This window comes from Diplotaxodon limnothrissa, linkage group LG1 (assembly GCF_057381915.1).
Source record: "Diplotaxodon limnothrissa isolate DT_005_m linkage group LG1, D_limnothrissa_male_GT1.1, whole genome shotgun sequence".
NCBI lineage: Eukaryota > Metazoa > Chordata > Actinopteri > Cichliformes > Cichlidae > Diplotaxodon > Diplotaxodon limnothrissa.
The window spans coordinates 41,497,037-41,511,181 of record NC_140596.1 but is presented as its reverse complement, the minus strand read 5'-3'; the positions used below and the strand labels follow the sequence as shown (position 1 = coordinate 41,511,181).

Genomic DNA, 14,145 nt, shown 5'->3' with positions numbered 1-14,145 from the left:
GTGCTGCAGAGACAACCATACCTAAGTACACCCAGTACTTTGAAGAGCTTAGAAATGCTCCTGTTGTTATTTTTCTACGTGTCCTTTGGCATCAGTGTCTTGTCTTGTGGTTTTAGGTAAAGTAAACTGACAAACACCAGGGTAAAAAGTGAAGCCAGTGCAAAATCAACAAAACTCCAAATCCTACAGGGGGTTAGTTAGTCAGTAAAAAATAAATAATAAAGTGTGCTAACACTTTATTATTTATAACTAGCTATAGTCACTAGCTATCTGTAGGTCTCAATTCTTTAATTATCTTTAATTATTGTTTTTTATGTAAATGGTTTACAGGCACCATGATACTGAAAAATGCAGCCGTACACTCTGTCTTACATCCACTTGTTGGAATCACTGTACTGATCTCATTTATGAGATGACCATGCTGTTTGTGCTTCTGGAGGTGTGGGACCTGATGGACCAACCAGAGGGCAGCAGGTCGAACATGTGGTGGGTGGGGTGCAAGGAGTCACCTGTGATTGCTTCCAGGTAAGCAGAGGGAAGCCAATGATTTTTTTGGGGCAGTTCTCAGTAGTGTGTACCAAACACCAAGGCAGCAGGAGAGCACGCTCTTCACTGAGGAGCGGTAGAAGGCCAGCGGCAGCTTCTAGGTTATCCTTTCTCAAGACATGGAGTAAGTGCAGCCAGTGCAGGTCCGGGGGGACAAAGATATTGGTTGGGTGGCTTGGGGTACAGTCATAGATGTATAGGGCACACAGTAGGGGCTGAGAGCGTAGTCCTGTGAGGAAATCTTTGATCAAGGAGCAGGTGGCAGGGGGGTGTGGAGGTGGTCTAATTTGGATTCAGGATGTCTGGGATTATAGTGCTGAATTCTGAGCTGTAGTCCATGAAGAGCATCCTTATATAGCTCTTCCTGTTTTCAAGATGGGTCAGCGCTCTACAGATGGGTCAAGGGATGAGGGTAGACAGTCCCTGATGTGCAGCGACACTATCTGCTCGAAGCACTTCATGACTACAGACGTTAGGGCTATCGGTCTGTAGTCGTTGAGCCTGTGTAGACCAGACATTTTGGGGATGAGAACAGTAGTGGAGGCCTTCAGAGAGTGGTGTGAGTCAGGGAGAGGTTGAAGAGCCTGGTGAGGATCCCCCCAGTTGGTCAGCACATTTGTAGTTGGTGAGGGCTTGGATGCCTCTCCACACCTGGTGCAGGTTGTTATCAGTTAGGAAGCCCTCTGTCCTCCTCCTGTAAACCTCCTTGGCCTGTTTGATGCCCCTCCTCATGTTGACTGTAGCAGTGCTGTACAGGTAACTGTCTCCTCAGCCTGAATTACAAGTTCAACACAATGGACTCGAGTGAAGTGGATGCAGGAGGGTGACGAGATAGCCTAAAACATAGTTAAAAATGAGACAAGGAAGCAAAACTAAATGCAAAACAGAGGAGACATCTAGCTGTGCAAAATAAAATGGGCAGTAAACTTGTGGAACAGAGAAAAGACACTGGAAAAGCTAGACTAACCAAAACAGAAAGGATTACTTAATCAATATAAACACTCCATGTAAATATTTATTTAAAAATATTAATTAAAAACACTCAATACAAATGCAGTTAAATCAGCACAACATTTATTTTCAAATACAAAGAAATACAAAAAAATACATATCAGCTGGGCACTTTTCTGCTGACTAATAAACAAGCATATTTCCATTACTTTAGCTTGTTATTTAAACATTTTTTAACTATGATAAGATTTAAATTTTATATATTTGGTTTATTTGAAACTTTAATCTTCATCTTCACTGACCACAGTAAGCACACCATCTTTGATGGAGGGTTCATGTCTCCTGGCATTAAAGGTTGGAGAAGGTTGGGGGAGGGGCATTTATAGATTGGTGTTGATAGATTTTAAATTTGTAAAATGTTAAATGCAATTACCCATGACCATGCCGGATAGCTAGTTAGCTAGCACATTTACTATTAGCTAAAGTGGTTTTTGCTGCTGCTACTGAAGCGCAGAACACATGAATTTGGGACTTCTGAGGGTGCAGTTGAGCGCTTGCATTCACTGATCTGAGAGGTTGTAACCACAGAGTTATAGCTGTAAGCAGTTAAAAAATTAAATAAATAAATGAGTAAAAACTGAATTGCAAACATTAATCTACACATTTATGTATATTTTCTCTGTAACTATACATTTAAAGCGCAAGTGAAAATACAAGTTTAAAATTTTTTTTACACATTATCTCTTTTTTTGACAGCTCTCGCATTTTGCAACGTATTTACTTCCATATATCGGCCCTAAAGGAAAAGTTGATAGTTGGGACGTATATTTTTGACCACTAGATGTCTGATGTCAGAATTATGTCGTTTTTCTGCGGCAGCGAATGAGAAGAAGAAAATACGGAAGTACGGCTCCCAAACACATTCCCGTTGGAAGAGTAAAATACTGCAGATTGCCGTATTTGCTTTGAAACGAAGCATATCTTGGACTAAATATTCAATCTCAATAAGACGATGGGGACTAGAGACGATGAATACGATTATTTATTCAAAGGTAAAAATGTGAATTTCTCGTTAGTGTCGTAGCTTTTAGCCGATAAGCTAAACAGGCCAGCTGGTCAGCTGTCAGGCTAACTAAGCCAGCGTCAACCTTTGTGCTGTGGTTGATTTTCACCGAGCTTTCAGGAAATTGATTTGAGGGTGTATACCTCTAAACGGCCTTCACTTGAGGGTTGGCGTTATAGTGCTATTTTCTTTACGTACGGTGTATTGAAGTGATGGGGCGAAAAGAACATTAGCTGTTAGCTACTGTTAGCTTGTTGATGGTAGGCGCGGACACGCCTAGCGTTAACCGTTATCACGTTATCTTAGGTCGAGCTTGACAAGCTACAGGAACTTGTGTGAGGATTGGAAAGAATGCGTTAAGAGCTGCTTCATGAACACGTGACCACAATTTTAAAAGTGACCCAAATCATTCTTTTCGCCATTATGTTATTTTTAAAGTATTTTTATTACTGTGAATGTGTAAAATTTGCTTAAAAAGTCAGGAAGATTACTATTACTATTTTTGTGTCATAACAATGCTTCTTGGTAATAAGTCGTGTACTGTTGGAATGCCTTTCTATTACTCCTTAAATGGTATCGCATGTTTGGGTTGCACCCATGAAGAACTATGCCAATGTCAAACAACTATCAACTCTTGTTTTGAGCTTCTGGTACGCCAGGTATGGACAATCTGATGTCTGATTAGCAGGGCATGAACCTGATCAGTCAACATGTTTGACTGATCTGGATGAGATCCATGTCATAGGGCAACTTCAAGTTGGTGTTTTACAAGACTAAGTTTCAGCATTATTTTTGAGTGAGTCCTAGTGCCATCTCCACATTGAAGGCCAGGTCCCATATGAGGGTGGATATCAGAGACAGGCTGTGCAGTCGGTGTCCCAACAAGACAACATCACAAACACACTGTCAGTGTGGTACTCAGTCTTCTACAGATTTGCAATCAAAGTTTGGAGGACAATATTTCTTATGGTTTTGTAACCAGACAACCTGGAACAGACTGCCATGACTGCCCTTCACTGTTAGTTTCATTTAGTGTTGATAATGGGTGCAGTTGAACCCTGAATGTGTATAGGAATGTTACGTTCAGCAATGAGTCCAGATTGTGCTTACTGCAGTTGGCTCATAGTGTCAAGTGTCAGAGTATGGAGAGGATGTGGAGAACCCTGTGCTGATTTATGCACCGATACGGTGAAAGCTTTTGGTGGAGGCAGTGTGATGGTGAAGAGCAGCATCTTCCTCAGTGAAAAAACAAAGCTTCTCATCACTGGTAATCTCAGTGGAGCTAGATATCAAGATGAGTTTCTGTAACCAGTGGCAATCCATATCTCCACAGTCTGGGAACAATCTCTGTCCTCCAAGACGCTTAACCCACACAGAGTGGAGTTTATCAGAGACTAAATCCAGAATATAGGTGTGGAGAGCATGGAATGACCTGCCAGCAGTCCTGATGTCAACACAGCTGAATGCTTGTGGCATCAGGATGGAGGGTGCTAGTCCTGCCAGAGTAACCAACACAACCACACTGGCTGCCTTGTAATAAATATGGGTTGAAGAATAGGATGCAATCCCACAGCAGTGTGTGACCAAGCATGAGGAGAAGATGAGGCTGTCGTGGCTGTTTGGTTCTTCCACATGCTACTGAAGTCTCTGTTAAATGAATAAATTGTGAAATTGCCGGTGTGTCTTGTTTCTTCACATTTTCAATCCAATAACTGAATAACGAGTCAGCAGCAGAATATGTCTGACGTTGGCATTGGAAGTTTTGGCAAGTTGTTATTGGTGTAACCCACATACTCACCTTTGTTACTTAACCCACAACTCTGTCTTCCTTTCACCATCAGGCAGCATTTAAGGGGAAATAAACAGGTTCTTTAATGGTTTAAGATTTATTGCCAGGCAACATTCTTCCATTAAAGAAATAATGAACCGAACACTAATTTCATTACTTTCTGTGCTAAGTTATATATTTGTACCCACACTAGTTTCTGTGATAGGCCAACAGGACAGTTCTTTTTATTTTATTTTTTAAAGATTTAGTGGCTTTTTTTGAACAACCAACAACCTATGAGATAAACAGCAGACTTTCACATATGGTAAAATTCACTTTAGATATTTGGGATCCCACCACTCTCCTCATTTTGCTGTCACATTCCTGTTTATAAAATTTGCCTTATCCTGCTGTGTGCTTTTGAGGTCCCAGTTGAAGCTGTCACAAAATTATTAACACGCTTTATGAGTTGTTTTTTCTGTATTCGTTGCAGTATGATGACTACTAACAAAGTTCAAGACAGACAGGCTTTCTCTGCCTTTGCTTGTTCAACAAAACCTCATTGAAGTTTTCAGGCGGGTGACCTCATACCTTTCCCTATTGAAGATAACAGGAATCACAGAGTTGATTATCAGCTTTCTCTGTTACACCGGGCTTTCTGCTTCAGGATCTGTGCATGCTCACAGAAAAATGGGTGTTTTGTAGGTTATGATTCTTCTTTTGGGTAGAAAAGGATCCCCAAGATTGCTGCCTGTGCTACTCAAAACATTATTATGACTTCTAAGGTGACGGCTGCACATTAGAGCGCTTTAAACTGAACATATTGTGTGAGGTTATATATGTGCACATGTCTGGGATCAGTCCAAAGTATCTACCCAACAGTCGTTGCATTTTTCTTTTATGTTCCTGTGGTTGGAACATGATTAACAGTGAAGGCCACCATAAAGGCCCTGCAGTGGGAAAACATCCTCATAACATCCCAGAATTTCATAAAACACGAACCGCTTTGTTCTCTTACAGTAGAAACATGGCTAGGCTTTTTGAAAATTGTTGTTTTTCTAATCTATGTGGGCCTATCGTGCTCCCAAAGACTGAAAATGAACAGCTGCAGATGTTTTTTTTGAATTTGTGTGTATCTGTTTTAGGCCTTTATCTGTAGTGGACTTGCTTATTGTCAGATTTCTGCTGGAGTAGGCTCTAATCCTACCGGCATCACCAGAAAACACTGATGCTAACTAGTTTGTAGAAAATGGATATGATGTTAGGCGTGGATATTACTAAAGAATATCACACAAGAGTAGTAATGCTAAGTTAGGCCTAGCAATTTAAAGACTTTTACAAAAGTTTACATTGTGTAATTTAAGGTAATGAATTAAAACCCAAATGTCAAATAGTTTTATCGCAGCTCTAGTTTTCACATAAGTGTAATTATTGGCTATGAGCTGTGTTTAGCTGATGAGATGAGCTCCAGGAATATTTCTGATGATTGTGTTATTTTATGCAGAGGCTGCATTGCAATTATTGCTGGGAAGGGTTTCATTTTAATGTGAAAAATATAAGGTTCATTTTGACTTAAATATTGTTTCTTTTGTAACAGAAGTCAAACGTGTACTGCAACATTACGTATATTGTTTATTTTAAATAAGTACAGTTTAACAGTGTAACTGTTTCTTCACCATCTCCCAGTTGAACTTTCATACTGCTAGACTGCAGCTACACCTTATGTACATTCTGTGGTGGTCATTTCATTTCTGTAATCCTGTATTTTCTGTATATAAGATTTAGATTGGTTATTATATTGTTGGTTTATATACCTTTGTGTGTGTGTGTATGTACACAGCGCTCCCTCGTTTATCGCGGGAGTTAAGTTCTAAAAATAACCCATGATAGGTGAAATCTGCGAAGTAGGCAACTTTATTTTTAGTTATTATCAGTTATTCTAGATGTTTTAAGGCGGTGAAACCCCTCACTACACACTTAATACACTTTTCTCAGACAGGCGTGAACATTTTCACACTTTTCTCTCTTGTTTAAACTCTCAAAGTTCAAACCAAAGGCTCCTGCAAGTGACGACGTTTTGTCAACATTGTTGTTTGTTAGGGAGAAAACGTACAAACATACAGTACAGCACTGCCAGCCACTGAACAATTCTGTACTGTACAGGAGGCACAGCACGAGATTGATTGACAATGGTCTACAGTAGGGATGGGTATCGTTTAGGTTTTATCCAATACCGGTGCCAAACCGGTACTTTTGAAACGGTGCCGGTGCTCAAACGGTGCTCAAACCGGTGCTTAAGGAATGGAGAACACAAAATTGGTCCAAAAACCTCTCATGTTTAACTGTTTTCCACTAAAGCGCTATAAAAATGCAGGCCATTTACCATTTTTCTTTGGTCATTTTAGCCTTTTTGGCCAGGGTGAAGCGAGTATCTGCCATCAAACAAGAGGACAGCCGCATGTAGCTATGATGATGTTTGCTAGTTCACCTTACATGCATTAATGTAATAACGTGGTTAGCCTACTCAACGTAAATTACACACGAACAACATTAAGCTACTCACGCAGAGAAGAACGGCTGCTGCTGCATCATCATCATCATCATTTCTGCTACACTGGCAGGGCTAGGGGCCAGGACTCTATTCTTCGGGTTCTTGGGGGATGTTGCATAACAGGCAACCCACCCGCAGTAGATGTGCTCGGTGTGAGGTCTCGCAGCAAGCTATCAAATACGGCGCATTTCTGGGCTTTTAAAAAAAACTGCTATGCGTCGCCAGGTGTTTCATCGGATTCGAGGTGTTTCCTCCTTTGACAGCATCACAGTATCAGCTTAAAGCACTTGTTGCTGCTGAGTTTGCATCTTTTGCTGTGAAGTACAGCCAGACTTTTGACCGCTTCGCCTTGGACATTTTTAATCTGTAGCTCTGCTCTAAAAGAACGTACGTACCTGGGCCCGCCTACTACGCTCGCAAAGGTAAAATGATTGGCTAGAATTCAAAGTGTATGACATCTCAGGGAAAAAAAGCACCGAAATGTGCGCTGCTTTTCGGTCTGGTTACTACCGTTTATGTCAGAAAACGGGATGGGTACACCGGTACCCATCCCTAGTCTACAGCCAACCGCGTTATAGCGAGGGACCACTGTGTGTGTGTGTGTGTGTGTGTGTGTGTGTGTGTGTGTGTGTGTGTGTAAAAACATGGATGGAATAAGTTCTGTGGACTTTATATTGACCATCTTTTATACCGGTATCATTTTACTGTTTTCTTGCCCAGATTCAGTTACGTTGCATTTTCTCCATTGTGTGATTCAGTGGTCCTTATTGGGGATTCGGGTGTGGGAAAGAGTAACCTGTTGTCTCGCTTCACCCGCAATGAGTTCAACCTGGAGAGCAAGAGCACCATTGGAGTCGAGTTTGCCACGCGGAGTATCCAGGTGGATGGCAAGACGGTGAAGGCCCAGATATGGGACACAGCGGGTCAGGAGCGTTACCGAGCCATAACCTCAGCGTGAGTATAACAGCGACTGCCAGAGGAGGATTCACGTCTAGATCTCTTGTTATATATCAGTGAATTTATTTTATTAAGTTAATAACCACCAGTGTTACTTATTTAATAATTCCATCAGATGAGTTGGATATTTCAAGGGAAAATTGTTATCCAAAAAACATCCACAGTTCTCCACTCTCAAAAACCAAGTAAATTTCTTGGAATATTAATATTTTTTTTACTCAAAAAAACCCAAAACAAAGTCAATAAGTTGAGCTGATGTAAAAATCTTACAGTTTCTCGAGGAAATGATGTGTTGTGGGCTGATGTAGTTCAATGACTGTTCAGTTGTTGGAAAATCATGACCATAGCTAATATTGACCGAACAATAAACCACAGCCCTCCAACATACCCCTCAGCACCTGCACACACAGTGTTCAGGTTTGTTTCAGCTCTCACTGCGACAGTGTAATAACGAGTGTGTCCATGTGCACATGGCTCTGATGCAGATACTACCGTGGGGCCGTTGGTGCTCTCCTGGTCTATGACATTGCCAAGCATTTAACTTATGAGAATGTGGAGCGCTGGCTGAAGGAGCTGAGGGATCACGCTGACAGCAACATTGTTATCATGCTGGTGGGCAACAAGAGTGACCTGCGCCACCTCAGGGCTGTTCCCACTGATGAGGCCCGGGCTTTTGCTGGTGAGACATCCTTTTCTGTTACCCTGTGGAATAAAGTGTCTATTAAGTATCACAATTACACAGAAATCTCATGATAGAATACCCTAAATGGCAATTCTAGAGCCTGAAATCTTGTAAAAATTCTAAATATTAGAACTATGCTCTGAGGATCAATGCATTAGTGATACTAGTAATAAGACCCATCTTTCATTTGCTGTGCTACACAGTGAAGTAATTCTGTGTAACTGTGTGTGGTGCACACATTCAGATAAACCTGTGTAATGGCTCAGACTGACTCATTGTTTGTGAAAATGCTACATATATGATCTGTTCATAATGATTGTTCCGCTTTGCCCCGCAGAGAAGAATGGCTTATCTTTTCTGGAGACATCGGCTTTGGACTCCACCAATGTAGAGACGGCCTTCCAGACCATTCTGACAGGTGTGTGATGTGTGTGCACCTTTAGACTCCTGTCCTTTCACAGGTCACCATAAGGTAAAAAATACCCATCAAGTAACACACTGTTGGCCACTGATATCTGAGGGAATGCTGCCCAGTTGAACAGGTGTCTTTGTTATCAAGAGCTGTCACTTTTATGAGGCCGGTCACAGTGTGAGGAAGTTTGGTGCCAAGTGAACATCTGCTGCTGGGAGTAAACAGAGTTGACCCCACAGCCTTTCTGGACTCACTTTATGTCATAGTGGGTTGTTTACAGTTTTTATGGGGATTATCCAGGCAAATATTTTGTTTTAGTGTGTGTGTGTGTGTGTGTGTGTGTGTGTGTGTGTCAGACTGTAAACTAGGGTTGGGCGATATGTAAAAATTTTCCAACCAACAATCATCAGTCCAATAATCGCTGATGGGCGATATGTTAACGCATGCGCAGACTTTTTGATGGGCCGAGCAATGTAATCATGCACAGACTGATTTGCAAACTGATTTTCCCCCCCAAAAAATTAGGCCTGTCGGCATTAACGCGGTCATCGCGTTAACGTGATTACAATTTTCAACGAGCTCAACCCATCTGGAGCACAGACTGAACAAACTTTGGAGAAACTGCCGAAATCCGTTGACAGAGACATTTCAGGGATTTTGAGCCAGTCTGCGCTGCAGATACGTTAATAGTAATTCGCATCATTCATGGCGACGGCGCGTTAACACTAAAAAAATATAAAGTCACCAATTTGGGATGAAAGACGTAAGCCTAAGGATGTAACCAAAGCAGCGTGTCACGTGTGCAGACGTATAGTGTGAGCAAAGTACTCAGACTAACCTGCACAGCATGTACGTGTCCACCATCCGGTGAGTATGCTAGGCTATCGCCCGCTTCTGCAGCTCCATCGACGAGCATCTGGGCGCACTCTGAGGAGGGGGCGTTTGCTCGCAGATGAAAGAGGGTGCTGTTAAAACAGCGCTGTTTTTTCTTCTGTTGACTGCTTCTATTAGCGCCATCATTATTAGCAAACTTACTGATGGGCAGACAAATAAATAAATCGCCTGTTTAAAAACAATCGTCGATATATTCGCCCAACCCTACTCTAAACATATTTCTGTTGAAAAGTTGAGCACTTTGATTTAGATTTGATGGGTACTGACTCTCTTTTGGCATCAGCTTCCAGTGGCCGTTAGAGTAACTGCAGTTTTCCATCGGAGATTGCTCTTTGGTTGTGTTCATACTTTAAATGTGTAATTGTACTTAAAGTGAACAACAAACGTGATACTCGGGTTTTAGATTTTTTCTCTCCATAGAGTACCGAGCACAATGACACTCAGTGCTCTCTGCTAGAATCCAATCACAGTTGGTTTACTCTGATTAAATACTGTTTCGCCTTCTGTTTAATGTTTGCCTTGTAATTCTCCCCAGATTTGCAGGTTGCAACTAACTACTTTTCTGCAGGAACATATTTGCACAGTGTTTTTAATAACATGTGACACTGGGGAATAAAATGCATGCATGGTATTTGTTAGATAACACTGTGTGATGACCAGAAAGTAGGTGTGATCTACATCCTGGTCACAGGACGACAGTACTTGGAAGAGGCGGAGCCAACATTTAAAGCTCGATTGATTTTCAGCTAGACACTTACGGGATGTTATGAAAGTTTTAAAAGAGTCTCTTTCAGTGATAGTTGTAGTAATGACTTACATGATGAGAAAAGTCGGCCATTGTTTTTTTGGCTGCCATGCTTCCTGTTAGTCAGCTGCATGGAGGAATTACACGCCTTCCATAAGAATAATTTGTTTTGTCACATGTCTATCATCTATCAACTTGACGCATTACTTTTCTTCTCCTCCTCGTCCTCCCATCAGAGATTTACCGTATCGTCTCCCAGAAGCAGATGTCGGAGCGCCAGGAGAGCGACATGTCTCCCAGCAACAACGTGGTTAATATCCAGGTGCAGCCCACTGAGAACAAACCAAAGATGCAGTGCTGTCAGAACATCTAGCCCAGCCTCAGATCCGCTACTATCTCTCCCCCCAATTCCCCCATTTCTCCCTGTCCTTTCCTCCCTCGATCCCCATCAACCTTAAGCCCCGCCCTCGGATAATAGACTGCCTCGACATACTGTTTGGCGTGTGGGGAATGAGCCGCAGCTTCGAAGCCGTGACCTGATCTCTGCACCTACCTCCTCCTGCTAACCCTATTCTTCCCCTTCCCCCGGTAAATATTATCCCAGTTTAGGATGAACCCATGTGGGGCGGCCCTCCCTAAGCAGAGCCCCGTTGTCTTTAGACTACTGCAGGACAGCAAGCAGCAGGCATTTCATATCACGTTAGATTTCATTACTGCAGATGCGCTGACATGTCACAAAAATGTCTTAATATATGAATGTGATTCGTTTTCTTCTTCTCAAGCTCAGTGCTCCAGTTGATTTCTCCACCTTTTTTAATGTCTTGTATCATATATCTGCTACTAAATCTGAATTTAAAGCTTTGCCTCTGTTATTTTAGCGCCCCTCACCTCCTCTTTAGTGCAATGTACTGTTTTGGAAACTACGTGGATGTATCGAGCACATTGCGGACGTTTGCTCCGGTAGTGTCATGCTGTTTGATGTGATTTCTGTGAAAATGACGCCGGACTCTTTTACATTTGTTGAGCTTCAGTTAGTGGAAAGGCCAGGGGAGTGTAGCTAGCATGTGGCGCGCAGCCTGGTAAACTTTGTCGGCATCGTCACTGCATTTGCAGCAGGTGACGGGTTCGTGACAGCATGCCGAAGATGGACCTCTGACGTCCAGGTGGTTGACTTGAACTGGACTAAATGTGGAACACTATCATCATTTTAGGAACCCTGAACAGGAAGCCTGTGCATTTGAATCATCATGTTCTATTTTAAGTGGCTGCATACCGAGTTACTCATGCTCACGTTGAACGGGACTGAATACAGAATAAATCTAGCAGGCTTTTTTGCTCAGCATTAAGAAAACATGCATTAATTTCCAACATATTTGACCACTATGCAGAAACGAGCACATGGCTGTTTGGGTTTTTTCCTGTAATGCGACATCTATAGCAAGTGAAGGAAAAAGAAGTATGAGTAAAGTAGCTGATAGCAGTCTTGTATGACATTCCTATTATAGTCAGTAATCTTATAATGTGAAGTTTCCTGTTGTCTAGCCAATTCTGCTTTGCATGTAACCACAGTACTGTAGTTAAGACACACTGAGAAAGATGTTTTTCAAGGTTTGATTTGCTTAATAAATCATGCACTTAAGTGTAAGAGCTGATCTAGTAAACATGCTTACTTATTTAGGATTAGGCTTTTGCTGCACATACAAAATTTGGACCTCTTTTGCCAGTTTGGGACACCGGGTCTGTTTAAGAACCAAAAAGTGACGTGGAGTCTGAACCGAACCTAATTTAGTGTGAAGTTGCTCCTCTGGCAAACAACAAAAATCAGCGGCTTAAGCTTCTGGCCAACTTACGAATGCCTCCTCGACCTGTGGAGACCGCTTCTCATACGCTCACTAACAGCTCACCGTCGTGTCCGCCTCCTCATTAACCAAGCTTTGTGTGTCTCTCGAGGAGGAGGACAGCCATGTTGCCCCTGTCACATAAAGCCTACGCACACCAAGCTGCCTCTGACTTCAACACAATGCATGGCTTTGTGTACGACTGCACCTCCACATTGTATCGCCTTATGTAGCTAACATTGTCATTACCGTTTATGAAATCTTGATGGTTGATTAGGCTTGGCTAACGAATACAACATGCTTAACGAGTTAGCTCAGTTTAATCCGCTAACTGGCAGGCTCCTGCTAAAAGCCTTCAAGCTGAAATTTCAGGTTATCGCAGACATATACAAAGCCCGAACTTGGTGTATGTGTCTAGCAGCAGAGGGTAAATGGGTAACTCCAGAATGTGTGAGCTTTAGCTGGCCGTGCCAATGGCGTTTTATCGAACAGACGGCACTGTCCACTGGGCCTCTCCAGACTTGACAGCAGGAAATCTGTGGACAAAGCAATTTCTTTCTTCTGACAATATGATTTCTTGTTTCATGTACCTTTGTTGTCTTCATTTTTCCCTGTGTGTGTATGTGTGTGTGTTTCTTTGTTTTTTTTAAATATGTGTTTTGATTTCTTTCTTTTTTTAACTATTGAATTCTATAACTGACTGTAATTTCAGTGTAAACACATAAGTGAGAAATTATGTCATTTCAATGAATTTGGAGCGTTAAATATGAGAACGGGTCAAAATGAACGGTTTTGTTCTGTACAGATTGATAAATTGTACAATTGTGTCTATATCTTAAGTTATCAATTCATCTTAATAAAGCGCACCGGTCAAAAAGCTTTCTGGATTTTACTTTTTTTTTAAATTGTAGATTTTTATTGTACTGTGAAGTCTTACTGCCGTCAGGTATAACATTATGGCCACTGACAGGTGACGTGAATACTACTGATCATCTCATCATAGTGTCAGTGAACATTTTTCCCTCAGAGTTACGTTAGAAACAGGAAAAATGGGTAAGCATAAGAATTTGAGCGGGTTTGACGATGGCCACATTGTGATGGTTAGATCTGTGTGACCTTTGAGCCTAGGTCATCAGCTACATGACTGGGCTTCCAAACTGAAGCTCTTGTGTTGCCAGCCAGTGGTCAGTATACTGACGTCAGATCTCAACGTTGGTTCTATGACATCGCCTGATATTGACTAAACATTGTTTCAATGTTTCCTTGCTATCTGTGTAGCTTTTTAAAATGTCCAAAAAAGGAACAGTGGTGGCGTAAAGCTTTTTTTATGCATGTGAGGAGCAAAGGCTGGTGCAATTCAATCGATGAACTGCTCTGGCTCAAAATGCAGAAAAGTTATGCTGGTTTTAATCAAAAGCTGTCAGGACACACCGTGCACAGCAGTTTGTTGTGTATGGGGCTGCAGAGCCGCAGACCAGTCAGGGTGCCTGCGCCGAAATATCCACTGCAGAAAGTGGCAACAATGGGCACACGAGCATCGGGACTGGACCATGGTCCGAGCATTGAGGCCTGGGCTGATGAATCACACTTTCTTTTACTTCACAGGATGGCTAGGTGTGTGTGTGTCGCACACCTGGGGAACACCTGGCACTATGGGAAGAAGGCAAGCCGGCGGAGGCAGTGTGATTCTTCATGGCTTCGGCATCTTTCAGCAGGATAATGCATCTTGCTACGAAAC

At 42.1% G+C, this 14,145-nt stretch overlaps 1 protein-coding gene across 1 annotated transcript; it reads left to right on the top strand.

The window, feature by feature from the left end:
• The first annotated feature begins 2,394 nt into the window (after nt 1–2,394).
• Nucleotides 2,395–13,180, top strand: rab11a (RAB11a, member RAS oncogene family). Its single transcript, XM_085350445.1, has 5 exons — nt 2,395–2,549; nt 7,638–7,833; nt 8,322–8,515; nt 8,856–8,936; nt 10,806–13,180. The coding sequence occupies exons 1-5, from the start codon at nt 2,510–2,512 to the stop codon at nt 10,940–10,942; spliced, it is 648 nt and encodes a 215-aa protein (XP_085206571.1). The 5' UTR covers nt 2,395–2,509; the 3' UTR covers nt 10,943–13,180.
• The last annotated feature ends 965 nt before the right edge of the window (nt 13,181–14,145 follow it).